Here is a 27,169-nt window from a genome sequence, read left to right as displayed (position 1 = left end):
TATTTGGACAACTGTGCATTTATTAAAGTAATACAATAATGTATATATGATATTATCAGTTAGAGGGAGTCAATGAACCAGTGGTGCTCCAAGTGTTTGTGGCTAATGACGCTGGACGAGTGAAGCCTCATGGGTTTTATCAAGCCTGCAGAGTGACTGGGCGCAACACAACGGCCTGTATGGAGGTGGACATCGAGGGGACCACAGTCATTGAAGTAAACCTTGAGCCAACCAACACTATGACTCTTGCGTAAGTATCATTTAGTCTGTGTTTTCAGGAGAAAATCTTTTAAGTTAACCTGTACATAAGACTGTTTATATGTTTCTGCAGTGTGGACTGTGTTGGAATCTTAAAGCTAAGGAATGCTGATGTTGAAGCTCGAATAGGTGTGGCCGGCTCAAAAAAGAAGAGCACTCGTGCTCGTTTGGCCTTTAGAGTCAATATCCCAAGACCTGATGGATCTGTCCTAACCCTTCAAACACTCTCCTCACCCATTCTATGTAGTAAGTACAAAAGTTTTGGGCTGTAGATTTTGAAATGAAGGGATATCATTTTCTGCATTTTTTAATCCTTGCAACTTCTCTGTCTTTCTCCCAGCTCAGCCTGCTGGAGTGCCTGAAATCCTTAAAAAGAGTCTTCACAGTTGCTCCGTCGCAGGAGGAGAGGAGGTCTTTATAATTGGCAAAAACTTTCTCAAAGGAACCCAAGTGATTTTTCAGGAAAATTCTGCAGGTAATAAAATCATGTATGTCTTAGACTAGTAATATACTTTATGCATGTATGTTTAACATGTTGGCTAAAATGTGGTGTAAACCTTGGGTAAGTTATCATTTAGGTACTAAGCAATAAACATATCAACAGATTAACTAATGTTAACTAACCTGCTGTGCAAAACTATTTTGAAGATCAGAGAAAACTTTTCTGAAACCTGTGGTCAAGCTGTATAGAAAAAGTTTGGGAAAATGCTTTGTATGATTTCTTTGAACTTATTTTGTACTTGTATAAAATGTTTTTTGTTTTAGATGAGAATGGTTGGCAGGCTGAAGCAGAGATTGACATGGAACTTTTTCATCAGGTAAGGGATCCCCTCGCGTGTAACTATTCTTGTTTGAATGGTCATCATTCTTAAATATTTCTCAATAACCTTTTAAATATGTTTTCCAATTTAGAATCATCTAGTAGTGAAAGTTCCTCCATATCATGACCAAACAGTGACCTTCCCAGTGTCTGTTGGGATTGCTGTCGTGACAAATGCTGGGAGAACAAATGATATTCAACCTTTTACTTACACACCTTTAACAGGTAACTGTATCGGTAATCTGTAAGAAATATTATGCTTGCTCTGAGTGAAGGGTATTATTCGTCATTGGAAAATGGCAAGGATTCAAATAAATGAAATTTTACTTTGTATTGCTGGTATTGAACTTCTTTAAACCAGCATGACGATATGATTTCTTTTTTTAAATACAGAGAACACTGATATTCCAGTAAAGTCAGAATTATCAGCCACAGTCAAGGCTTGCACTTTTGAAGAGCAGATAAAAGGTATGGCATTATCAAAACAATAAAATTTAGGTGATTCTTGTTGTGAATAAAGTTTAAACTCAAATGTTTTATAACTGTTAACAGCAATGCAAACCGAGACCAGTTGTCTAAACAATGTGCTAATGTTGCCTATCGTCAAACGAGAGGAACCTATGGAAGTATCTTGCAATGCAACACCTTCAGACATTTTCAAGGTACTGTAATTAATAGCCCTCCCTGTTAATTTAAAATCTGACTGGTTAATCCATTTTAATTTAAGAATTAAAATACTGTTTTACAATACAGTCTTTTCCCCCTTTCCCATTTTCAAGCCTGTAGAGAACATTAGTTCCACCCAACAAATTTTGGAGATAAGTACTGTCCTTCCTTCTGCCAGTAAGTCTTTTCCAAGCCCTGTGCCTCTCCAACCAGTTGAATCACAACAACCACCGGCTCAAATTTTTACCACTCAAGAGACCCTGTCCACTATTCAGAAGCAGGATATTTCTTCACCTGCACCGTTCCAAGTGTCCTTGTCAGAAGACACAACAGTTCTTCAGCCTGTTCCCCCTCAGGTACCTCAACAGTTCCTAAGGGAAACACCGGAGACCTTGTCTCCAGAAGAAAACAGTGTTGATGGAAGTGGAATGGTATTGGTTGGCATGGAGTCTAGGTCTCCACCATCACAGCGACAACAAGTTCAAACACTTTTGCCTCAGGATGGCGTTACACAGCTGGAGAGAGCAGTGAGAGAACTACAGGCACAACAACAGCTAAATTCTGTGCTTTACAACCCAGCCCCATCTGCGGAGAGCCTTCAGCAACATGTCCAGGAAAATATGAACAGTTTAAGGCTAGGTGGAAATGAGAGTACCCTGACCAACCAACAACAGCAGCAGCAAGAGCAGAATATTTTGGAGAATCTACAACAACAGCAACAGAAGGCACTTGTGGACCTACAACATCAACAAACCGTCCTTGAAAATTTGCAGCAGCATCAGAAAGTATTGGAAAATCTCCAGCAACATGCTCTTGGCAACGTGCAGCAGCAGCAGCAAACACAAAAGGTTTTGGAGAATTTGCAGCATCAACAACATCATCACCAGACAGTTCTTGAGAACATTCATCAACAAAGTTCAATAGTGACTCTGCAGCATCAAAAAGTTCTAGATAATCTCCAACAACAGCAACAGCACCAGAAGAATTTAGAAAATCTTCAGCATCAGGAAGTGTTAGAGAGCCTAAAGCAGCAACTCCAGTCAGAGCTCTTGCAGACACAGGTTCCCATGCAATGTGCACCCAGCTTCTCTAACGATCAGCAAAGCTCCATGCAGACAAGCAATCTGTCACAGTCCTCAGAAGGCTTCCTTCAGAACCCATCCCAGCAGCAGATCCAGCAGCAGGCTGCAATTTTCCAACAGACAGGAGGTCTTATGACCATTCAGACATCCAGCTTTTTGCAGCAGCCATCTTCCCAAGCTTCACCTCCACAGCAGCTTTTTCAGAGCCCCTTGACTGAAACACAAGACTCGCAGACAGTGCTCTTTGGAACCACAAAGTCACCACAGGTCCAGGCAACCTTATTTTCTGGCACCATGACAATGCTTACAGGCACCAATCTATCCTCCGAACAGCAGGCTCCCCCTACAAGTCTATTTATTGCACAAAGTGTGTTGCCCAGCCAACTACCATCGGATAATAACCAGAGCCAGCAGCCACAACAGATAACTTTCCTCACACCCATGCAGACCTCTGGAACAGAAGCCCAGACTGTCTCACTTTTTCAAGGACAACCCCAGTTGTCCACTCCAATGGAACAACAGTCTCCCCAGCAACAACAGATGGCAACACCCCAACAAGCTTCGCTTTTCCCAAATATTGCCACAATGTCCTCAAATCAAGCACAACAACAAACACAGACTGGAATATTGTTTTGTACAACAGCCCTGAACCCCCATGACCTGCCCCAGGCTCTCATATTCAGTAGTCCAAACCAAGGGTCAGTAGTTAGCGACCGCCTCCCAGAGAATATCTTTCAGGAGCAACAACCCATGCAAGTTGTGCCTAGCTCTGAAAATCTTACTGTGAACAACTCCTCAAACCAACCCACTGCATCCGCAGCCCAGCCTCAAAATCCAACAATCATTTTCCCACCATCTGCTGTGGTAAGCGTAGCCCAACAAGACTCTTTAGAGCCCATGTCTTTTCAAGATCAGAGCTCTGTGAGTGATTCATCTGTCAGTATGCCTTCAATGCAGACAGAGTTGTTTCAGGACCAACAACCTATGCAGGTTGTTCCCAGTGCCACCAGCGTAACACCCGTCTCCCCTACGGACCAACCTTCCGTCAACATTTTTTTGCCTCAGTCAGCCATTTCAGCCCTACAAGGTGGAGTAGGTGCTCAGGAGTTGCCTCCAACTGGCACGGCAGCCACCATGTTTAGTGGACAGAGTGGCGTGTCAGTGGGCAGTCTCCAGAACACCACACCAACTGCCACTCAGCAACCTCCTGACCAACTCTTTCAGACAAGTATTGGGGGAACTCTCAGCCAGCCTGGACAACCAGGACAAGCGGGCCTGTTTCTCTTTGAGATTCCCAGTGGTGAGTAATATTCCTAATAAAGTTGATTTAAAATCCCAATTGACCTGTTTTCTTGTTATCTTTTTGACTAATAACTTTCATGCACAAGCACAAGGTTAATCCTAACCAGTTGCCAAATAGCTAAGCAAGGAAACCTTGTGTTTTACTCAAACTTTAGTCTAAGTTCGGAAGTGAACTGAGTTGCCATGTCAAGCTGACTTTAGGCATCCTTAGAGTGGGTAGAGTTTTGTGTACCTGCTTCCTGAGTTTTGTCATTCAGTGATTTTTTTTAAGCTGTATTCTTATTAACTGTATTCTGTGTCTCATCAGAATGTGGTCAGCTATTAAATTCTCCTGGTCCGGCATTGTCAGAACAGCTTGTCACCATGGGGCATCCTGTTTTGGATCAAAATCAGAGCCAACTTCAGACCAGTGCACAGATTCAAACCTTATTGGACCAGTCCAACAACCTCGACGATAAGATAGATGAACTGTTGGAACATTTTCAGGAGCAAGAAAAGACTCTCCCTCGGGATTTTTTGGACCACTGAAGATAAGTAGTTTGAAACCTCTCTCCAGTAGTCTACCGTCCACACTGCTTGTCAATGTTTCTTTGCGTATTTATAGTCTAAACTTACACTTGTTCAAATTGGGGGTCTTCCCTTGTATATGTTTTGTGGTGTTGGATCTCATCACAGCGTCTTTTCTTGATGGACATTTTTAGGGTCCAATTTATTCAGGCCAATGTTTGGCATTTTAACATATCATGTGACCCATTAAGTCATTAAGTATATTGGCACTTTGCTACTTTGTATTGTGTTCTTGACTTCCACTTGAATCTTATCCATTTACTAACGCCATTAATCTGTATTTAGAAACTGAAAATCAATTACGACTCCGAAACTCTCTGTTTGCCATTAAGATCATAACCAATACATTGTGAATGAAACATTTTAGCACTTTAGGGAGTTTCTACTCTCTTTTAGCTTTGTAACTCATATGTGTCTACTTGGTTGTCATAGCTTTTTATGTTTTACTACTTATAATGCATTTCATAAAATTCGTTTTGTGTTTCATTTACTCTTCAGTGTCTGTTAGGAGAGTATAGCTTATTTTATAAGCCATGTTTTTGATTATTTGCATACATGGCCTGCAAATCTCACATTGTAACAATGCCCAATGTACACTCCTCGTTTTATTTCATCTTATTTAAATGAACAAGAGGTCCAACTTTTAAACATGAATTCCTACCAGGGTTGTGTAAGTGTGCAAAATTAATATATGTGAACATGAAATTGTTTTATGACCTTATACGCTATCTATGATTCGTTTCTTGCGTGCTCATCTGAAGGAAATGGAGCACATGTTTGTACTATATACGATGCAGCTACATTCTTGATTTTGAATCATGTATGATTTATGGAGATTAAGCACAAACATGGGAATATGGTTTTCCCATCAGTACTTTTAATGGTTAGGTCACCCCCCCCAAAAAAAAAAAAAAAAAATACGGTCAGCATTTACTCGCGTTCATGTCATTTCAAACCCATGTGACTTATTTTTCTCTATGGAGCATCAATAAGATCAATGTGAAAAATAATGACGGTAAGTAAATGGTTACGGTTTAATATTTTCCCATTAAAAAAGTACATATTCTTTTGTAGTAGTTTTTGGGCAACTTAAAATAACAGTTACATAAGTATTACCCTCAAGGTTTATGTAGGGAGTTACAATAGATCCCATCTGTGTTCATAAAGAAGCAACCCTCATTGGACAAGCAGATTTTGCCATTACTACTTTACCGATCTATAGAAATCACAATACACACAATAAAATTTGATATATCTGCCTATGTTGTTTAACTATTTGGATAAAAAAAATCTGATCAGGCTAAATCCAGGCAATTTTGAAGATGAAGCTTTATATACATCACTGCAGGACAATCTCGAGTTTCACAAATGAAATTTGGGCAGATTCACCAGTGTTATGTGTCCTAACTGGAAAATTTCTTGCTAAATGAAATCATACAGGGTTTAATATCTCACATTGACAGAATATGTTGTTTACATTGCATTTGTTTCAATGGTTAATATTGTTTATTATGATGACATTTTAGGCCATGGCGATTTATCTTTTTTTAAAACATTTTCTAATGTCAACTTTACTAAAGAGACCTTTTTGTGGTAAAAAAAAACCCTGCAATATTAAATCATGTATTTCACAATTGAATCATTCATAAACACATGCAGTGTTTTTAATACATTTTTAGGACTTTACATCCAGTATACTCATTTTAAAAAGCAGCTTTTGCATTAATATTATCATGCAAATAGAAGTTGTATTTAATGTCTTCATAAACATTGGATCATGTATGTCAGTTATTTTTACCTTTTCTTGCCTTTCTAATATTATTATTTTATAGAATATGCTTGATGTAAAATCGGCATAAAAATTGTAAATAGTAAACCGGCCGTTTTAAGTGTGCTGTTCCTTTGTGAGGTAGCAGTTTGTTAAATGCGTGCTCTCTTTGTAGTAAAACATAATTTCTCACCTGCAAGTGAGGCGTACGTACAGTATTTTTGTAAGCCTGGAAATGTACTATGTACATTTTAAACATTTTAAAAGTCAACTTTGTCCCTTCTGCAGTACTGTACTTCATGTGGCAGTATCCAGAACCGTGAAAATGATGGTTTTTGTTCCCATCACTGTGTTACAAAATGGTAATTGATGTATTTGGTTGGTGAAATTTATGCATTATAAAAAAAAGAGTGGCTATGGGTGTGTGTACTGTGTGAGTCAATATTTTAGGTCATGTTCATTCAAAATCAACATTTTAAGGAGTTATATTCTGCATATGGACTTTTTGCATTGTGACATTTTTATGATTTACCCTTCCCTCTTTCTAATTCTCAATAGTCTAATACAATAAAAGTTCTTCTCATTGTTGCAATTCATAAAAAATGTGTAAATATGGTTGTCTTTGTTGCATTAAATTTATGCTAATTTAAATTTTAGTTTTTACATTACAATAATGATAATTTGCTGGAAAAATGTGCTTAACTGTCATAAAAATGTCAGAATGCATAAATAAAAATATAGGTCATCAAATATAGGTTAAGTTCTCTTTTTTGCAAAATCTGGATTTCATTTGAAAATACGAGTCTGTGACTGTGTGTTATACCTCATGGTGAAGGCCATATAGATCACACTCATCTCACATATGGACCAACTAAAAAAAGTTTTTTTTCCAAAACAAGGCAGCAAAATCAACATCTCTGTGATTAAAACAATTATCTGTCCATTCTATTTCATCTTGTGTCATACTGTAATGTACCATGAACAAACGACAACACATTTCTTCACAGATTTATCATTTTAAGAAGTTGAATTATTTTTATTTTAATTGAAAGTACTTTGTGCCTTTGCAAGCCTTTCCACTTACTTCTTAAAGACCTTTGTATATAATAATACTTAGATGTTGGGTTTAGTTTAAATTAATCCGGAAGTAAAAAAAAACTTTTTTATTGACGTTTCTCTGGTCAAAATATCACTAATGAAGTTCAGTGTAGTTTAGAATACATCTGACCATTTATATCACAAAACTGCTATGCATCCTCAAATCTCTTTTATTTAAAAATGTTTTGTCATTTTCATCCACTGGTGGTTATTGCCTCTTGAAATCTGTGTAATTAAGGCATGAGGTAAACGAAGGGTATACATCTCAAAGAAAGCTGATAATCTGTTTGTTTGGGCAGCAGGTCAATGTTATGGTACTTTTTTAGCAAACGGTAAATGAAAACAAGGTTTGGAAGAGCGCTTACCCTTATCACCAGCAGTTATTTGTGCTCTTATTTATGTGTGTTTGTTTTTGTAAGAGGTGTATTTTAAATGCACTCAGTTTTGATTTTTGTTTGCTTTTGTTTGACGTGGTTAATGTTCTTTGCTTTTAAAGTGTTTGTAGGGTTAACAGTTCACTCATGAGTTTGTCAGAATGAGATTCAGTATCGTGAAGAAACGTGAACTAATGACATTTGACGTAAAACAAACATGTATTTTGCTTTAATCAGTACATTTGTATACTCCTGCAGTTATATTTCTGTTAAAATGTGCTGTTAAATGAATAAAGCTAGATATGAAGTTCTTTTTCTCTTTTTTTGTATTCCTTAGTACCTATTTAAAATGAATAGTTCACACCCAAAAATGAAAAATCTGTATGAGTTTCTTTATTTTGTTGAACATAAAAATAGGAGTTGGTACCCATTTACTTCCATAGTAGGAAAAGCAAATACTATGAAAGTTAATGGGTACCCTCAACTGTGTGCTTAACATCTTTCATCAAAATATCTTCTTTTGTGTTCAACTCATACAGGTTTACAACGACATGACAGTAAAAAATTGATCAATTTTTTTAAATTTTGGGTGAACTATCCTTTAAAGTACAGGTCTTAATAAATAAGGCTAATATTTTAAGTTGTTTAAAAAAAAAAATTTACTTTACCAAATGAGTTTGGTAGTGTTATAGCTAACATTCAGGAAGGCTTAAAAGGGACATAAAATAGCATGAAATTTTGGCTTTTTCCATGTTTAAGTGCTATAATAGCGTCCCCAGTGCTTCTATCAACCTAGAAAATGTGAAAAAGAATGAACTAATAACTTAGTTTTGGTAAATCATTCATTGCAAGCATGTAAAAATAGGTCATTTAGATTACGCCTGTTTTATGACGTAGGTAGCAAGTCTTATTACAATAATACCGCCCCTTAAAGGATTAGTCAATTTTCTTAAAAAAAAAAATCCAGATAAATTGCTCACCACCATGTCATCCAAAATGTTTATGTCTTTCTTTGTTCAGTCAAGAAGAATTTATGTTTTTTGAGGAAAACATTCCAGGATTTTTCTCATTTTAATGGACTTTAATGGAACCCAACACTTAACAGTTTTGTTCAACGGAGTTTCAAAGGACTCTAAACGATTCCAAACAAGGCATAATGGTCTTATCTAGCAAAACGATTGTCATTTTTGACAAGAAAAATAAAAAATATGCACTTTTAACCACAACTTCTCTCTTCCTCTGGCTGTGTGATAAGCCAGCGTGACCACACGTAATTGTGTAATGACGGCGAAAGATCATGTGTTACATATATGAAACGCACATTTGTGGACCATTTTAAACAATAAACTGACACAAAGACATTAATTAGTATCATTCCACATACAACAACATCGGAACGGTCCACTTTCTCCACACTTGTAAACAATGGGGCGGAGTTTCCTATTCGTCATCCGTGACCTCTTGATGTGATGACGTATTGCATGAGGGCGGCCAGGCGCGTCACATGAACAGAGATATATGAGAAGTTGTGGTTTAAAAGATCATATTTTTTATTTTTCTTGTCAAAAATGACAATAGTTTCGCTAGATAAGACCCTTATGCCTCGTTTGGGATCGTGAGAGTCCTTTGAAACTCTGTTAAAAAAACTGTTAAGTGTTAAGTGTTGGGGTCCATTAAAATGAGAAAAATCCTGGAATGTTTTCCTCATAAAACATAATTTCTTCTCAGCTGAACAAAGAAAGACATCAACATTTTGGATGACATGGTGGTGAGAAGTTATCTGGATTTTTTTTAAGAAAATAGACTAATCCTTTAATCTGCACTATCCAACCACTGCACTGCCATTTAGTGCAGAGAGAAAGTGCGAGAGAAAGTGTTTGCATTTCATCAGCTCATTTGCATTTAAAGGGACACACCCCAAAACGGCACATTTTTGCTCACACCTACAAAATTGCAATTTTAACATGTTACAATAAATTATCTGTTGGGTATTTTGAGCTAAAACTTCACATACACACTCTGGGGACACCAAAGATTTATTTGACATCTTTAAAAAAAATCATATATGACCCCTTTAATGAAAGAAAGCCATAATCATCGAAAAGACATGGTATATTGTGACACTTACTTTAGGTTGTGAAATGCCAATAGTACAACCTCAAGAAAAAAAGTGTATTTTATAACATTACATAATTTGTAATATATATTTGATATATCAGATGTATCATTGTATAGTATGATTTTATAAAATATGCATTAAACTGTTTAAAAATAATGATTGTACATAAATGGACACTGCTTATTAATCTCACTGTTATATATGATAAAGACCTTATGTTAACATGAAACAAAATGTTTATACAAAAATATAGCTGTAATTTCCTTTGTTTCAACCCATAGTTGGGTAAAATATGGACAAAGCAAACGTTGGATTAAATTATCCAGCAAAATGTCCAGATTTGACCCATATAGGTTCATTTAAACTGGGGATGCAAGATGCAAACTCGGACTGCAGATGTATTTTAGCCTATGGTTAATTCTGGTACAATGCATCAAATTGTAACATTTATGTTGGAAATTGTATATGTGCCCTTAATAAAAAAGAAAGATGGTGCCAGGGGGACCCACTTAAATTCTGTGTAATTAAACCTCAGGCTGCTACTACGACTGAGACTAGCCTACTAACCAGCAATTTAAACTACATTGTGTACATATGTTTTGTTTAATTCAAATGATCATTTTGAGATTGTTTTATGCCATAAATTTTCTTTGGGGGGCTGCGCACTGCACGCCGAAAAGTTTGAGGATCACTTATTATTTAAACTCCACAGTTGGGTGTGACCATTAGCCCAAACGCTGATTGGTTGAATACAATCCATCTGTTTCCTCTGCTTTCATTAGATACCGCGCCTCATGACATCATCGCCGCGTTATCAGCGCAATGAACGTTGTACTTCAAGAAGCGCCCGGCAGTAGTTTACCTGTTTATTTGAAGCCACAAGGTTTAAGTGCAGTTCATGCGCTACCCCATTCCCGCTGGACTAGAAACGCACTCGCTTGCTTCCGTTGGTAAATCAGATCAAAAGGATTGTGACGTCAGGATGGATGACGCGTTGCGTTGACTTCATGCAAAGCGAGCAACACCGGGCGCTGTGGACGAGACGATCGCGACGGACCTACAGTATCTGCTCTTCTCAAACAGCATGAGACCAGGCTGAATGAAGGACAAACATCTCGGCATGGCCTCGTATCTGGAGGTGAGAGACACGAGTGATGTTTGTATGACGCGTTTACGCGTACCTGTTTATAAACAGGTTGATGGTTCGGAGCTGTTTGTTCAGAAACCGGTAAGTACGTCGTATTTATCACGCTGTTGGACTGCACGTGTGTGTTCATGTGTGCAGAGACTTGATAACAATTCACACAAATCGAGCTTTATATACGTGGAAGCGCCAACTTAAACCTTTAAACTAAACGCGTGCAAAACCGGCGTGTGCGCGCGCAAGCTGATTGGTTGCCAAGGTGATGAGATCAGCGTGTACAGTTTTGACAGGAGGCGTTAGACGGGAATTAAAGCTTTAATTTAATAAATTTTACATTTAATAATATATCTCACATACGCAGTCCATATACGCAGAGAAAATTTGCTAAAAAAATCTAAAAACCTTAAAGTTTAAATCTTTGCATTTTTTTCTCTTCAGATAGCTGATGACAGCAAGGGACATGAACTGGATCTTTTCTGTGTCCCCAAACATTACGAGGAGGATTTGGACAGTGTTATAATACCCAATGGCCTTATTAAGGACAGGTACATAAAACTAAAACCTCACTAACTAAAAGCACAGACAGTGATAGCATATCAACATACACCCTGTATTATTTTTTTCTAGTGGTTTTCATAGATCTGTTCATTTTTTACTATGATATACACTGCTGTGTATATCACATGGCTGTTGAATGACCCAGCTAGTAAAACAGCCCTCTGTTTCACCATTAGATTTAGTTAATGAGGTCCATCCACCACCGACTCTTATTTTATTAGAGCGTCGAGGAGGCATGTGATTTGAATCGGCTTTTTCCATTTGTTTAACAAATTTCCTCAGGAATCCCTTCCTGGGTGTTTCTGGCATTTTGTCAAGTTGTATTCAAAGTGAATGCCTGAGTATGAATGGACTAAACCAATTATATTTGACTGTTTCTCTGCAGGACTGAAAGGTTGGCTAGAGATATTGTTCGGGACATGGGCGGACATCACATTGTGGCTCTGTGTGTTTTGAAAGGAGGGTATAAGTTCTTTGCGGACTTGATGGATTACATCAAGGCATTAAATCAAAACATTGATAAGTCTGTGCAATTGACGGTGGATTTCATTAGACTAAAGAGCTACTCAGTAAGTGCCAGCAGTACATTTCCCCTTGCAACATTTATTTACTCCAATGCACGGGCTGATTCGCTGACGTATGTCATACATATTTAATACTGACCAATGAATAATTGGAGATGTAACGATCCCCTCTGATAATACATTGGCTGAATCCCAAACCGCCTACTTCCATACTATATAGTACGCAAAGTAGCGCTTTTTACATACTATATAGTATGGAAGTAGGCGGTTTGGGATTCAGACATTGTTTTCTACATGAATGTTATAAGTTTAGTAGCAGATGCACACAAGGCAGAAGATTTAAAAAACATTAAAGTGTTAAAGGAAAACACCACACTTTTTCGGTATTTTGCTGTGTTCTTACCTTAACTTGGATTGTTTAATGCATACCTATCTTTGTTCGGTGCGTGCATTTAATCTTCGTTCAGCGTGTTGTGGATGTGTTGGCATTTGGCCTGGCCCCATTCATTCCTTGGGATCCAAACGGGAATGAATTTGGAATCCACCAAACACTTCCATGTTTTCACTATTTAAAGACTGTTTCACGAGTAATTACACAAGTAATTTATGGAGGCACAAAATAAAATGTGCCGATTTTTTTGAGCGGATAAAAAAATCAGAACTATATTGTATGGCGGAAGAGCACATCTGTAGTTCGGTTCATTTGGTCTGGACCAAAGGCAAAAAAATGATAAATTGTAACTTTTTTTAGCAGTTTTGGTTCCTTTTCACACCACACTGAGTACGTTTACATGCACAGAATAAGCAGATAACTATCAAAAATCTGCTTATTTTGCGTTTACATGCAAATCAATAAGCCGGCTATGCAGACAACTGCGTTTACATGGGACTTGAAGAATTATCAGTTTTCTCGCAGGCACTGACGTCACCACCTATAGTACATAATAGTCGTTCAAAAAGTCAACGGCATATCTGTTTTAAGCTGTACTGTTGTATCTCTTCTTTGGTCTGCAGAACCTGTAAATGTAACATGAACTTCTATTTTAACAGTTTTTCTGCCAACTGCTTTAGTCGAGCGGAGACTTTTATGCGTTACTTTGCGCTTACTTCCGCGTGTGACGTTTATCTTTTTTATATGCGGAGACATGCGCACATGGACAAATCCGTGAGAAAGCTGGTTAAGGTGTTTACATGCCACGCGAAATCGGCGTAATGAGCAAAAAACTACCTGTGCCGATCGGTTTTTGCTTACGCCGTTTATGGGCTTTCCCCGATAAAGGAAAACCGTTTTACGCGTTTACATGACCCCACGTGTTATCAGTTTATTAAGCATAATCGGCGTAAGACGATGTAAACGCACTCACTAATTGCTCTGATCCGCACCAGTTGAAACGAAATTTCTGTCATGTGATAAGATCCACATCATTCCTTGGCCACACGTATTTTAACATATTAAGAATCAACATGCACGAAATTCCAATGGAACCCCGGAAGTAAAAAAAGAAGGAAAATACAACAGTCACCGTGGACATACGACTGCGCGCTGTAATTATGTCTTCGTGGTTGTTATACATAGTTGGTATACAGCACTCTAGACAAACCGTTCATTTTCAGAATGAATCGCGGATGCGACCTTGTTTGAGGGTGAGAGGTGCACAAACACGCAGGGGAGAGTGAGCGAGTGGAGTCCGGTTCTTCAACACAACTGTAAACTTCCCTCACCACAACGTAAGGCCCGCCTCTCCCCTCATTCGATTGGACAATGGAAAGACGCGAATGACATCGGGCACTTCTCCGCTCTCAGCGTTCCTTCAAAGGCGCATGCTGCGTCTGGCGGCAAAAACCGCAAGGTGCTCGGCGCGCATAAACAGCGCGCAAGCACTCAAAAAAATGCGCCTGCAACTGCCATAAACGCTTTTGGTGTGATTGGCCCCTAAGAGGATTTTTTTAAAAATAAGGTTTGTTTTTATTTAGTCCTGCCAATCAAAGTGGAGGAAGGGTGGGACAAATACCACACTAACCCAACACTCTAAATTTTGTTGGGTTATTTATGCTGGGTAAATACTATAATATACAAATATAAATACATGTTTGGTAATAAAATAAACCTATGTGTTCTGTCTAAGATTTACCCAACATTGGGTTAAAAATAACCCAGCAGAATTTTGAGTGAATCAGCACATCCTACTTGTACAAAAACTTATGTCTGTGCACAACAACTGAAAATCAATGCAAAGTTTAATATTCTATCTATGAGTGCCCATTTCTGTACCAGAAGACATCGTTGTACTAACATAATATAATTATTTGTTGACTAAGCCAATTGTTGATTATCTGCGAAAGCATATAATAGTATCAGATTAGTTAAGTGGACATTCTGTATTATAGCAACCGAAAGCGTCCGCTAACATTGCCAAGCAAGCGGTCAACCTTTAGTGACGTCGCACATTATTCGCTTAGAGACCCTTTAAATTTTATTTAGTTTTAGTTTGTTTTGCAGGTCCACATTATAGATGTAGTTTAGTTTTTTTTTTTGAGGGGGGGAAACCTTCGTTTTTATTTCAGTTAATGAAAATGTTTTTTTCACCACTAGTTTTAGTTTTCGTGATAGTTTTCGTTTACGATAATAACTCTGGACCAAACGAACCGCACCAACTGAGCAATCGAACTCTGGTATGATTCAACCAAATAATAAGGCAGGTGTGAAAGCACCCTTCGTTTGCAGCACCTCGGCGTGCAGTGACATCATTGCCCCTGACTACTCCCCTCTCTCGCTTAAACTTCTGTCAATATTACCGCTCCCAGTGTCCAAGTGCTGCAAACTAAGTGCTCTTCCGTCATACAATATAGTTCTCATTTTTTATCCCCTCAAAGGGTCACCACGTTTTATTTTGTGCCACCATACTTACTCGTGTCATGTAACAGTCTTTAAAGAGTAATTAAACCATAAACCAACTTTTTTTTAGTTAATGATCTGTACGAATGGGGCTTTATTAGTGCTGTTCATTGATTTTAGTAAGTTTTTTGACATTTGGATATAAAGTGTTTCAATACTACAATATATGGTGTAAAAACGTCTGAGTGGGTCCTAAAAATGCCTCCTGACGCAAGCAGGTTTAAGCTCACCACTCCCTTGTTACAATCTCTCACCACACACTTTGTTCGTCCCCTCTATCTCCGTTGGGGTCTGCCCGCTTTTCTTGCATTTTTCAAATGTTGCCAGTGGGTGGAGTCAGACTCTGACCAGGGGTTTAGTTACGCTTTAAATTGGGAAAGCATGGAAGTGTTTGGTGGCTTCTGGGTTCGTCCCTGTTTGGATCCTGGGGAATGGATGGGGCTGGGCTGAATGCTAGCACATTCGCGACGCGCTGTGCGGGGATTGAGTGCACGCATTGAAGAAAGATAGGGATGTATTGATTTGTCTAGGTTGAGGTAGGACCATGGTAGAATATTGAAAACGGGTGGTGTTTTTATTTAAAGTCTCATAAATAGGATATTTACCCCAACCTAGGCTCCGGGCGCCAGAGTATACAGCGTGATTCGGTATGCTTTGAGTTCAAATAAAGATGTATAAATGTTCCACTAATAATTTTATTTAAAAAAAATAGTTTATATAAGGTATAATATTCTTGTGTGTAAAACAATTATTATTTCAATGTGCTTGTTTATGTAACATCAAAATCAAAAGGAAAGACAGATGTAGATTGGGGGGCTCAAATTACAGTATAAGTCCCTGGTGGGAGAAGGGGGGTTAAGGAAAAACTTTGGGAACCACTGATTTAGGTAGTGTGCACACCAAGGTGTTAACGCCGGCATATGTTTTAATTGGTTCCAGTGGAAGCGTCGGGTGAAACGCTCAGCTCGTCAATGTCACAAAGGACAAACATCACAACAACCAACCGGCACATCGTTCAACGACTGATAAACAAAGCAGAAGTATCATAGCAACCAAAGCTCTCAGCTGAAAAAGAGATGGCAAGCGCCTACTGTACGTGTGCCCATGGTGTTTTCAGCCGCGTTTAAATGTTTTGGTGTGCACGCCTGCTAAGACAACTTAAATTAACTAAAATCAAACATATTTAGTCAGATTGAGCACTCCTATTACCGTAAATATAGGACAGTGGAGTGCTCAATATGGCCACTTTGGCAACTGAAGACCCGCCTTCCAGTTGAAAGAACCAATCAACCATTAATGAAGATTTTGTGGAGGAGAGGCTCTGTACAAAGTGACTTATTTGCAGAAAACACTTGACTTTTTACCACCTTTATTTGCGGTATACACAGAATAAAAATCTATTGAGGTTGATGTTTTATTTCATTGTAACCGTATGTTGCCGCCTTATCATCCAACCATAGACTGTTCCCGTTCACTTTCTACATCCAAATGATTTACTATAACCTTTTTAAGACTAAGGTTAAAGTTGTATTTTGGTAATCAGCATTGATTGTGCTTAACGTGTAATGAACCCCAGATTTTCCTTTTTATTTTCTGCTTTTTTATAGAATGATCAGTCAACCAACTGTGTGAAAGTTATTGGCGGAGATGAATTATCAGCTCTTACTGGCAAAGTGAGTTAAGATCGTATTTCTTTACAGCTCTTTAAAATAATTTCCATATAGATTTCCATATATTTTGTTGTAATGATCAATGTCTCTCTTCTTTCTTTGAACAGAATGTGCTCATAGTTGAGGTGAGGATCACTTTTACATGCAATAGATTTACATTCTGTGTCAGATTTATGTGTTCACCGGGGTTTAAATGTGACCTTGTCTGTGAAATCCAGGTTAACGTCTTATAATCGAATTCGGAGCAGTTTGATTTTCTTATTGGTTTCAATCCTTGACATGACCTCAGTCAATATTAAAGATATATTAAAGTTATATTTTCACGGAATGTTCTTTAAATTGTATAGGATAATTTTATTTGGGTTTTCACAGACATCTCATGAAATTAATTTGTGTTGCTTTCTATTTTAATAGATTATTATATTAACAGCATAATACTATTATAGAAATGTACAAATATACATTTTTTTGCTGTAATAAATTACAGCTTGTACCAGAGCTGGCATATCCTCTACAGATTTGTGGAAAACCTAATAATTACAGCATGAATGTTGTAAAGTCTTGTTTGCTACAATGGAAGCAAACAATTCTGACCTTTTATACAAAAGATAAAAAGTTAACATGCCCTGTAAAACCTAACAGTTAACTTAACTCAAACCATTTAAGTAAACCAGTTGCGTTAGACCATTTAAGTTTTAAAACACATAAATTTAAGTACTGTGAACTTGAGTCATGTGCAATTCATGCAATTATATTTAAGTAGTGTGAACTTTAATAAAAGTGCATAACTGCATATGACTCAATTTGTTTAAGTTCACAGTACTCAAATGTATGTGTTTTAAATCTAATGCAACCGGTTTACTTAAATGGTTTGAGTTGAGTTGACTTTTTGGTTTTACAGTGTAGTCGATGTCACACACTAGCTTATTTGATAAGTACATTGAAATGTTTCTTCGTTGACAATTCTAAAACTTTGTGTTTATTTTCAGGTCAACATGAACAAAATTTCTTCATGTTTTTTTAAACTATTAAACCCTTAAAGGGGTAGTTCGGCCAGAAATGAAATTTACTCCCCCCCAAGCTGTCCGAGATGCATATGTCCATCGTTTTTCAGACAAACACATTTTTAGTTATTTTAGAAAATGTTTTAGATCTTTCAGTTAATTAAATGTGAAGTTACAGGGTCCACGTCCTTCAAGTCCAAAAAATGTGCATCCATCCTTCACAAAATAAATCCAAACGGCTCCATGATGATAAACAAAGGTCTTCTGAGGGTAATCCGCGCGGTGCTGTTGTAGAAATATCCATATTTAAAACTTTAAATTTAGGGCTGCACGATTTGGGTAATGTTTTCCATTGCGGTTATTGATGCTAATATTGCGATGTGTGATTGCGATTATACTAAATGGTATCATGAGTCAACTTGATTGGTTTTAAGGAAAATCCACACAGTTTAGCTAAAATGTGTATTTGTAAAACTAGAAATGTTTTCGTATTGCCACGTGATGTAGCAACTGCTCAGTGTCAGTAATCCTAAATCCAAAATGCCACCATACAACAGACAGTTTTTTTTTTTTAGCTACCAGATCATTGTCAACCTCCTCTGCATCCATCTTCGCTTTGGTATAAGTGACGACGCACACCACACACGTGCATGCCACACGTGCGCTGCCTTTTTTGTTCGTTTTTCTTTCTTTTTTTAAACAGCAAGGAAAATCACCAAACTGTTTTCAGAAAGTTTGTGTTAACAAGTCCACACATTTATTTATTTAATATAATTGCAACATTTTGCTGTCATATAATCGCACAGGCTGACATCGTGATTGCGATTGCGACGGATAAATTGTGCAGCACTAGTTTAATTTCATTTTTGGCCGAACTATCCCTTTAATCTATGTTGTGAACAAAGAGTCCTAAAAACGCATCATTTTGTTTTATAGGACATTATAGAGACAGGGAAAACTATGGAAACCCTGCTTAAACTATTAACTGGATTTCATCCTAAAATGGTGAAAGTTGCCAGGTAAGAGACTGTATAGGGATGAGGAGAATAGTATTTTATTGAATAGTTCACACAAAAAGTTAAATCATATAGTGAAAGTGAATTGTGACTATGAAGTAAGATTGAAATAAAAACATATTTTTCATGTATTTATGAACATTTGAATTTGGGAGCGAATAACACATTTTATTCTGTCATTATACAAAGTTGTTTAGTTGAATGTAAAGATTTTTATTTACATTTATTTCAATACTATTACATTTCAGTTTACTTGTGAAAAGGACACCCAGGAGCTCAGGATACAGGCCTGACTGTGAGTGCCTTTGCATTTCTCATCATTTAATTTTAATCAGATATTTTGAGGTATTTGCGTAATCCAGATCACTTAGAAAATGTAAGCATTTATGCTGTACATGCTTATTGGACACATAATCCTCGGTTGGTGTTTAGAGTAGTTATGCAATGCTTTTAGACCGATGGCTGATCAGCTCTTTAAAGGTGGGGTGCATGATCTCTGAAAGGATGCATTAAGTCGAATGTCTTCAATCTTTACCCCATGTGCACCTTGGGAGAGCGAGAGAGAGATTTGTTATATTGTATTAAATTGAGTTATGCATTGTAAGCTGGATTTATGTAAATACTTTATGGGGCGGTTTCCCGGACAGGGCTTATCCTAGTCCCGGACTATAATGCATGTTTGATGTGCCTTAATTTAAAAACATATTGCATATAATGTTTTCTTGTAAAGTATTTATGTTTTTCCTAAAATAAGGCCCAGTTCTGGATTAATCTAAACCCTGTCTTGGGAACTGCCCCATGATACTTACAATGCAAAGCCCTGTGTCCCTATAAACAGAAAGACGATATTAACTTCTGTATTGTGACACATTTTTTGATTGAAGCAGAATATCACACAAGTAAAATAGTGGGTGTGGCTTATGTTTTCCACTGTAAATTGATTGGAAATAGAAGAGTAGTCACATCTAGAAAAGCTATCGCGGTACATTAAAACAATACATCACAGTCACATGCCTTCAGCGCAAGCTCAAGTCGGACAAAATTTCTAACTATCATGCACTGCTTTAAGCCAGTCGCTGATCGGTCTGCGCAGCGCTGCATGAAGTCAAACACACTTGGGGGGATAGTTCGGCCAGAAACGATATTGAACCCATGATTTGCTCGCCCCCGGGCTGTCCGGGTTGCATGTGTCCATCGTTTTTCAGACAAACACATTTTCGGATATTTTAGATATTTCTTTTCATTAAATTTAATGTTGCGGGGTCCAGCAATAGACCACCACATTCAAGACAAAAAAAGTGCGTCCATCCTAAACAAATAAAAACCAAACGGCTCCAGGATGATAAACAAAGGTCTTCTGTGGGTAATCCGTGCGGTGTTGTTGTAGAAATATCCATATTTAAAATGTTATTAACTTTATAAACTACCTTCCGGTAGTGCCGACATCTTAGACTCAGGAGAGAGGATTAGCGTAGTGTACGCACTTTTCTTAGTGACGTATGACAAATTCGGAGGGCGGGGGCACAGAGCAGCAGCAGAGAAACTCAATAACTCTGTACGCTGCGTAAGCTCTCATCCTGAATGCGCATCACTCCAAAATGGCGGCGCTACCGGAAGGTAGTTTATAATGTTAATAACATTTTAAATATGGATATTTCTACAACAACACCGCACGGATTACCCACAGAAGACCTTTGTTTATCATCCTGAAGACGTTTGGATTTAATTTGTGAAGGATGGACGCACTTTTTTGGACTTGAAGGTCGTGGACTATTGCTGGACCCCGCAACATTACATTTAATGAACAGAAATATCTAAAATATTTTCTAAAATATCAGAAAATGTGTTTGTCTGAAAAACGATGGACATATGCAACTCGGACAGCTTGGGGGTGAGTAAATCATGGGTTTAATATCGTTTTTGGCCGAACTATCCCTTTAATGATTAAGTGGGCGGAAGTACATTTTCAGATTTTGATTAAAGTTTATGAGGGCACATAAATAAAAAAATAATGACACACGCAGATTAAATGTTTATAATAAACACAGCAAATTCCATTAAAGACATAAGAATTGTTTTGATTTCATGGGGACTTTAATAATATACATTCACATACCTGTACATTATATTTTGTATTTTTACATATTGTGTACTATTCATGTTTTTCAGAAAATATGCTTGAGATTTAACTACAATTGGTAGACCCTCTGTTTTACATCTAATTTACATTGTCTGTATAAACCAAATGAAAAGCAGTCCAAATATTAAAGTTATTAAATAAAAACACGCATAGATGTTTGGCATTGTCCATCATTGGTATTAGGTTAGTATAATTATTTAGTTTTGACTAGTATAAACCATGTTTATTCTGATGCTGTGTATTTGTAAATGTTTATTTACTGTACATATCTCATGTTCTTCCTTTAGATATTGGGTTTGAAGTTCCTGATAAGTTTCTGGTGGGATATGCTTTAGACTACAATGAATACTTCAGAGATTTGAGTGTAAGTATTTTATGAGGGTGTCTCATGTTACTGCTGGTTAACTATTGTGCAATATACTGTACATTTGTTTAAAGGTACACTCCACTTTTGAAAATATGCTCATTTTCCAGCTCCCCTAGAGCGTGGTTCTCAAACTTTTTCCGCGTGCGGCCCCCCTTGTGTACGGTGCATTCCTTCGCGGCCCCCCACCAAAGAAAATTTATGACAAAATTTTCTTTTTTAATTAAACAAAACATATTAAGTTATACAAAGTACTGCTGTTGGTTAGTAGCCTTATTTTTATTAGGTTTAATTACACAGAATTCATGATAAATGAATGTATTTTATAAAATGTCATAAAACTGGGGCCCCCCTGGCACCATCTCGTGGCCCCTCTAGGGGCCCCGGACCCCAGTTTGAGAACCACTGCCCTAGAGTGAAACATTTGATTTTTAACATTTTGGAATCCATTCAGCCGAACTCCGGGTCTGGCGGTACCACTTTAAGCATAGCTTAGCATAATCCATTGAATCTGATTAGACCATTAGCATCACGCTAAAAAATAACCAGAGTTTCAATATTTTTTCTATTTAAAACTTGACTCTTCTGTAGTTACATCGTGTACTAAGACCGACAGAAAATTAAAAGTTGTGATTTTCTAGGCAGATATGGCTATATTGTCATTCTGGCGTAATAATCAAAGACTTTGCTGATGTAACATGGCTGCAGGAGGTGTAGTGATATTATGCATCACCTAAAAATAGTCCCCTGCTATTGAAAGTAACCAAGGGGACTATTTTCGGGGAGTGCGTAAGTAAATGAGAGTATAATGAGAGTATCTACTGTACTGTAGGCTCTGTTTGTTTGTTTTTAATTTATAGGATTATGTCAAGGTTTGTATTATGGTTCATCCCAGATCTGCTGGTTTGGTTTGTAACTGCTGAAAATGTTTATTGTAGTGCTGTATTGACTGCATCATCTCTTTTTTTCCTCTTTCAGCATATCTGTATATTAAGTGACAGAGCAAAAGAGAAGTATCAAGTATGATACTTGACCCACCAAGTGCTGGATGCATGAAGACAGATCACTGTGAATCTTCTGTGTTTGCTTTTTTGGTTGTAAATTGAATTTATTTTTGTACGTGTGAGCAGGAATGAAGAGTGAACTCGTGCAACACAGATTTTCACAGATGCTGGGCAGAGATTCCTTGCATTTTCTTCATGGTTTAAACTAAGGCCTTTTGATTGTATTGATTTTATGTTTAATTTAAATCCATTTGGCAAATCCAAAGAGTTTAGGTTTAGAGCTCAGAGATTAAGTTAATTGTTGTTTGTTTAATATTATATATTTATTCTCTAGACATTACCCTAGTGACATCGGAATGCATTAAAACATAAATGCATATGCAGTTGATAAGGACGGGAGGCGTCTTTCATTAAAATTTACATGAACAAACATAATTTTGTTATGCATATGTTATAATTGTTTAAGAAATTATTGTCCTTTTAATGTCAACTGCCATCAATAAAAATAAAATATTGAAATAACACAGTACTGTATGAAACAATTTAAACTTTTAACTTTTGCATTTTTTTGTACAACAATAAAATAATGTTCCTAGAACACTGAACGGTGTTTTTAGACAACCTATAATAGCTCATAAAGAAAGTTTGATGAATATTTTTAAATGTAAGTTATTTATAGTTTTTTTTTATAAGATGTTCCTAAAATTATATATGTGTGTAAAATCCTCATGCTTTCACAGCTGGAAAATTAAGCTATAGTTAAGTAAAACACAACAATCATAAATCCCTCGTCCTAAATTGCATACTTCACTATAGTATGTGAAAATCAGTATGTGTAAAAAATATGCATTGATGGAGCTAATATGCCACAAAATACAAAAAGTAAAAATTAAATGACCAGAAAACTTGTTTTGAGGTGTGTGATGGTTTTTACAACCCCCAAAACTGCACACGACAGACTGAGGCATGTCCCCCTTCAGTTGCTATGAGAGTAATGGAGAAGTTGCCACAACTAATATGGCGGCGCCGTTAACGTACGATCCAGCAGCCAATGCGCTGTCTAGTTAGTGTTTTAATGTTTGCCTGTAAGGCCTTTGACTGAGATTTTAATTTGAACAAAATTGTTTTGTTTAACAATTTTAAAGTATACAGCAAAAGTCACAAATTAGTTAAACTATATACAAACAGAAAACGGGACGATTGTGTTTTTTTATTGAAATCTGCAGCCTACATTTCCCATGATCCTATTCTCTGTGACGTCACTGCTTGATTACGGAAGTTCTCCAGCAGGTTTAGTGTAACGTGCTTTTCTGTCAGACAGATTTCATTTGTAAATTGAGTGAGTTATTTATTTGAAAAATAAACAATTGGAGATGGCAGCTCTTAAATACGCAGGGATGGATGACACAGACAGTGAAGACGAGCTTCCTCCGGGTTGGGAAGAGAGATCTACTAAAGACGGATGGGTTTATTATGCCAAGTGAGTGTTTTTATACATCAAAACACACAAACAGCCTGACCACTGTAGGGGCATTTAATAGTGATTTATATTCTGAAAAGTAATAAGCTTTTCTCTTACAAATATTTTGTTTTTGAGGTAAAAGTGTTGTAACCATGCTTTTTTGGTATATTGATTACTATTAGCACGATTTTTTACAACATTAAACAGTAGAACAACCATATTCTTTTCGTAAGGGTTGTGGTGGGATTTTTTAGAAAGATTGTCATTGCACATTGTTTATGAAATGTCATAATTCATTATTTCAGCCACGAGGAAATGAAGACCCAATGGGAACATCCCAAAACCGGGAAGAAGAAGCGCTGTGCTGGAGGTATTTTACAGTGTTGATAGAGAGTGATGGACAATTAATAACATTAAAATATTCAATCTCCGTTGTCTATTCAAATTTAAGGGCTTTTAAAGGTGTACTGAGTTTTGCATACAAAACAAATCTTTTGTAAAAACAGTAGCCTACTCTTGAAAAATAAGTTTACTTGTTTTAAAAACTAAATGCATTTAAGCTCATGTAGAAATGCATTGAAATGCCAATAGCTGTTTTGTGTCAGCGCTTTGATAATATAGGAAACTGCCTGGCGCTGTAAGTCTATTAGAAAATGAATTGGAATCATTAACATGTGTTTTTATTTCATTTTTTATTCAATTTGTGATGTAGCTTTGCCATATGGATGGGAACAGGAAACAGACGATAAAGGCCAAATCTACTATGTCGAGTAAGTTCTGTGCATATGAAATTCGATGATGTTTGAACATACCATACTAAAAGTACAAAATATATTGTTATTGTTGTTGAAGCTGTTTTATTTATATAGAGAATGATGAAGTGTGGTGTTATTATAGATTTAGGGAGATGGAAGAGACTTGGATTAGATTTAGTTCCGGTTTATTCCCAGACTAAAATATATGTTTGAGCTGTCTTAACAAAAAACAACTTGCCGTAAAATATCTTAAAAGGGACATATCATGAAAATCTGACTTTTTCCATGTTTAAAGGTAGCCTGATGTTGTCATACTCAATTCTAGTCAGAATTTGAGTCTGAGACCGCTCCATTGGGCTATGATTATGGGGCGTGTCTCAACCGAAAAATGCCTCTGCACTCAATTGGATAGACCTACGACCAATCAGAGGAACGGAGTGTGTGACGTATGTTGAAATGGCGTCTTTAGCAGTCTGACTGAACTGCTAGTTATTTCGCTACAATGACACTAACATTGTGATTATACTTAGTCTGAGTTAGCAAACGTACTTCAACAGCTACTATGTTTACAACATTTCATTTATATCACTACATTAAGTATTAAGTCATACAGTCAGACTATCTCTTACCATTTGTACGTTGGCTTCAAAAAACATCGGAGCCTAGCATGTCCCTCCACTTATTCAGCAGCCACGATTCCAGGCTTCCGAAAAGACGATGGCAAAGACCGCTAATTATATCGATCTCGTCGTGCACGCCAAGTTGCATCGCCGTGATACCCATTTCAGTTGCTTCTTTAACTTGGTCCTCCATAAGTGCGACCAAAGGAGAAACAACAATGACAATAGGGTTTTCATGTCTCGTCTTCATAGCGACCATCGGAGCTAGCTAAATGAAATGTTTGCAGAATCCCGTCGGAAGGATGGCAAAAACATCTTTCCGATCAACAAATGCCTTGATTGCTTTTCTCTGTTCCTCTTTAAAAAAAATCGATGATTGTCAATATCTTTTAGAACAGACTCAATGTCAGAATCCACACATTTGAATTCTGCAGCGGCAGCCATTTCGTTGTACACAGATTCAACACACGCGCTCTTTGGTGACGTTGATTACGTTAATGTTGATCATCTTTCCATCATCGTATAAAGCACGCCCTGACAATTTGATTGGTCGACCAGCTTTGTGTTTCGCATAGAAGCTCCTTAACGGAAAAACCCCAGACCGATCTTCCCATTTTCAAATGTTGTGGGCGGGGCTAAGATCGGCTGGCACCCAGGCTAGTTTAAAGCTTAGTTTAACCCAGTATCTTAGTTTTGGTAAACCATTCTCTGCAAGCATGTGAAAAAATAGGTCATTGAAATTCGGCTCTCATTATGATGTCATAATAAGGATATCTTATTATAATAATACCACCCCTTAATCTGCACTATCCAACCACGGCACAGCCATTTAGTACAGAGAGAGAGAGAAAGAGAGTGAGAAAATAATTGACAGCACAATTGAGTTTCAAATGCAGCAAACCACCATCATTGTAATCAGTGTTTGAATTTCATCAGCTCATTTGCATTTTAAAGGACACACCCTAAAACAGCACGTTTTTGCTCACACCAATAAAGTGGCAATTTTAACATGTTATGATAAATGATCTATATGGTATTATGAGTTAAAACTTCACATATGTACTCTGGGGACACCAAAGATTTATTTTATATCTTAAAAAAGACTTGTGACATGGCCCCTTTAAGTGCTATAATTTGGTCCCCAGTACTAAGTAACTTAGTTTCATTAAACCATTCTCTCTGAAAAAATAGGTCATTGAAATTTGTGTACCCTTGTGATGTCAGAAGGGGATCTTATTATAATAATACCACCCCTTAATCTGCACTGTCCAACCACGGCACTGCAGTTTAGTGCAGAGGTCAGCTCATTTGCATTTAAAAAAACGTCTCACTTCTACAAAGTGGCAATTTTAAAGTCGCCATGAAACGGAAGTAGCAATTGCCTTATTTTCCCCATGGTGACATATTTCCAAGTGAAACGGCTTCTGATATTAAATCAAGATAGGGCTGGACTTGAATTCGTAAACTGATTGGATCGTGTTGCTAATTGCTAATCATTGCGATCTTCTCCCGGACCCTGCCCACCTGCTATACCATATGACCGGAAGCAAAGAAAGATTGTTTAGAGGAGGGGAGGTTTGAATTTTTGATTTAAGATTATGGGGGCACATTAATTAAAAAATAAATAAAGCTCACAGATAAGTAATTTTTTTGTAAAAATTACCACAATGTTCCAGCAAAATGACAGGTTTACATTTAAATTTCATTTCGGCTTTTAACATGCTATAATAAATTATCTATATGATATTTTGAGCTAAAACTTCACATACGTACTTTAGGGACCACCAAAGATTTATTTTAAATCTTAAAGTGTTCTGAAGATGTTCACATTTATAAAAGTTTAACTTAAGGCCTGTGTCTGACTTAATCTAAGTATTGTCTGTAAAACTAAACCTTATATTTTATGCGGTATGTAACGTACTGGTGTAAGCGGTTAATGTGATCATGACGTGAGTGCT

At 37.1% G+C, this 27,169-nt stretch overlaps 3 protein-coding genes across 6 annotated transcripts in view; all 3 read left to right on the top strand.

The window, feature by feature from the left end:
- The window catches only part of nfat5a (nuclear factor of activated T cells 5a), a 30,759-nt gene extending 22,513 nt beyond the window's left edge, over nucleotides 1-8,246 (top strand). For all 3 annotated transcript variants that reach the window (XM_073868404.1, XM_073868405.1, XM_073868406.1), the window contains 9 exons: nucleotides 60-250; nucleotides 332-504; nucleotides 599-733; nucleotides 1,024-1,076; nucleotides 1,171-1,303; nucleotides 1,472-1,546; nucleotides 1,631-1,740; nucleotides 1,858-4,126; nucleotides 4,436-8,246. In XM_073868404.1, the coding sequence (XP_073724505.1) occupies nucleotides 60-250; nucleotides 332-504; nucleotides 599-733; nucleotides 1,024-1,076; nucleotides 1,171-1,303; nucleotides 1,472-1,546; nucleotides 1,631-1,740; nucleotides 1,858-4,126; nucleotides 4,436-4,656 (3,360 nt within the window). In that variant the 3' untranslated portion in view covers nucleotides 4,657-8,246. The remainder of the gene's footprint in view (nucleotides 1-59; nucleotides 251-331; nucleotides 505-598; nucleotides 734-1,023; nucleotides 1,077-1,170; nucleotides 1,304-1,471; nucleotides 1,547-1,630; nucleotides 1,741-1,857; nucleotides 4,127-4,435) is intronic.
- A 2,603-nt stretch (nucleotides 8,247-10,849) lies between these two features.
- Nucleotides 10,850-22,903, top strand: hprt1l (hypoxanthine phosphoribosyltransferase 1, like). Of its 2 annotated transcripts, none has more exons than XM_055191874.2 (9): nucleotides 10,850-11,282; nucleotides 11,637-11,743; nucleotides 12,142-12,325; nucleotides 16,784-16,849; nucleotides 16,954-16,971; nucleotides 18,787-18,869; nucleotides 19,115-19,161; nucleotides 21,294-21,370; nucleotides 22,349-22,903. In XM_055191874.2, the coding sequence occupies exons 1-9, from the start codon at nucleotides 11,154-11,156 to the stop codon at nucleotides 22,394-22,396; spliced, it is 759 nt and encodes a 252-aa protein (XP_055047849.1). In that variant the 5' UTR covers nucleotides 10,850-11,153; the 3' UTR covers nucleotides 22,397-22,903. The 2 variants fall into 2 exon arrangements, with proteins under 2 accessions (XP_055047849.1, XP_055047850.1); XM_055191875.2 differs by having other exon boundaries at nucleotides 10,864-11,192.
- A 711-nt stretch (nucleotides 22,904-23,614) lies between these two features.
- Nucleotides 23,615-27,169, top strand: part of wwox (WW domain containing oxidoreductase) — a 303,723-nt gene continuing 300,168 nt past the window's right edge. Inside the window, exons 1-3 of the mRNA XM_073868407.1 lie at nucleotides 23,615-23,854; nucleotides 24,142-24,206; nucleotides 24,549-24,606. Coding sequence (XP_073724508.1) covers nucleotides 23,748-23,854; nucleotides 24,142-24,206; nucleotides 24,549-24,606 — 230 coding nt within the window. The 5' untranslated portion in view covers nucleotides 23,615-23,747. The remainder of the gene's footprint in view (nucleotides 23,855-24,141; nucleotides 24,207-24,548; nucleotides 24,607-27,169) is intronic.

This window comes from Misgurnus anguillicaudatus, chromosome 6 (assembly GCF_027580225.2).
Source record: "Misgurnus anguillicaudatus chromosome 6, ASM2758022v2, whole genome shotgun sequence".
NCBI lineage: Eukaryota > Metazoa > Chordata > Actinopteri > Cypriniformes > Cobitidae > Misgurnus > Misgurnus anguillicaudatus.
This window is presented reverse-complemented; position numbering and strand designations above follow the sequence as displayed.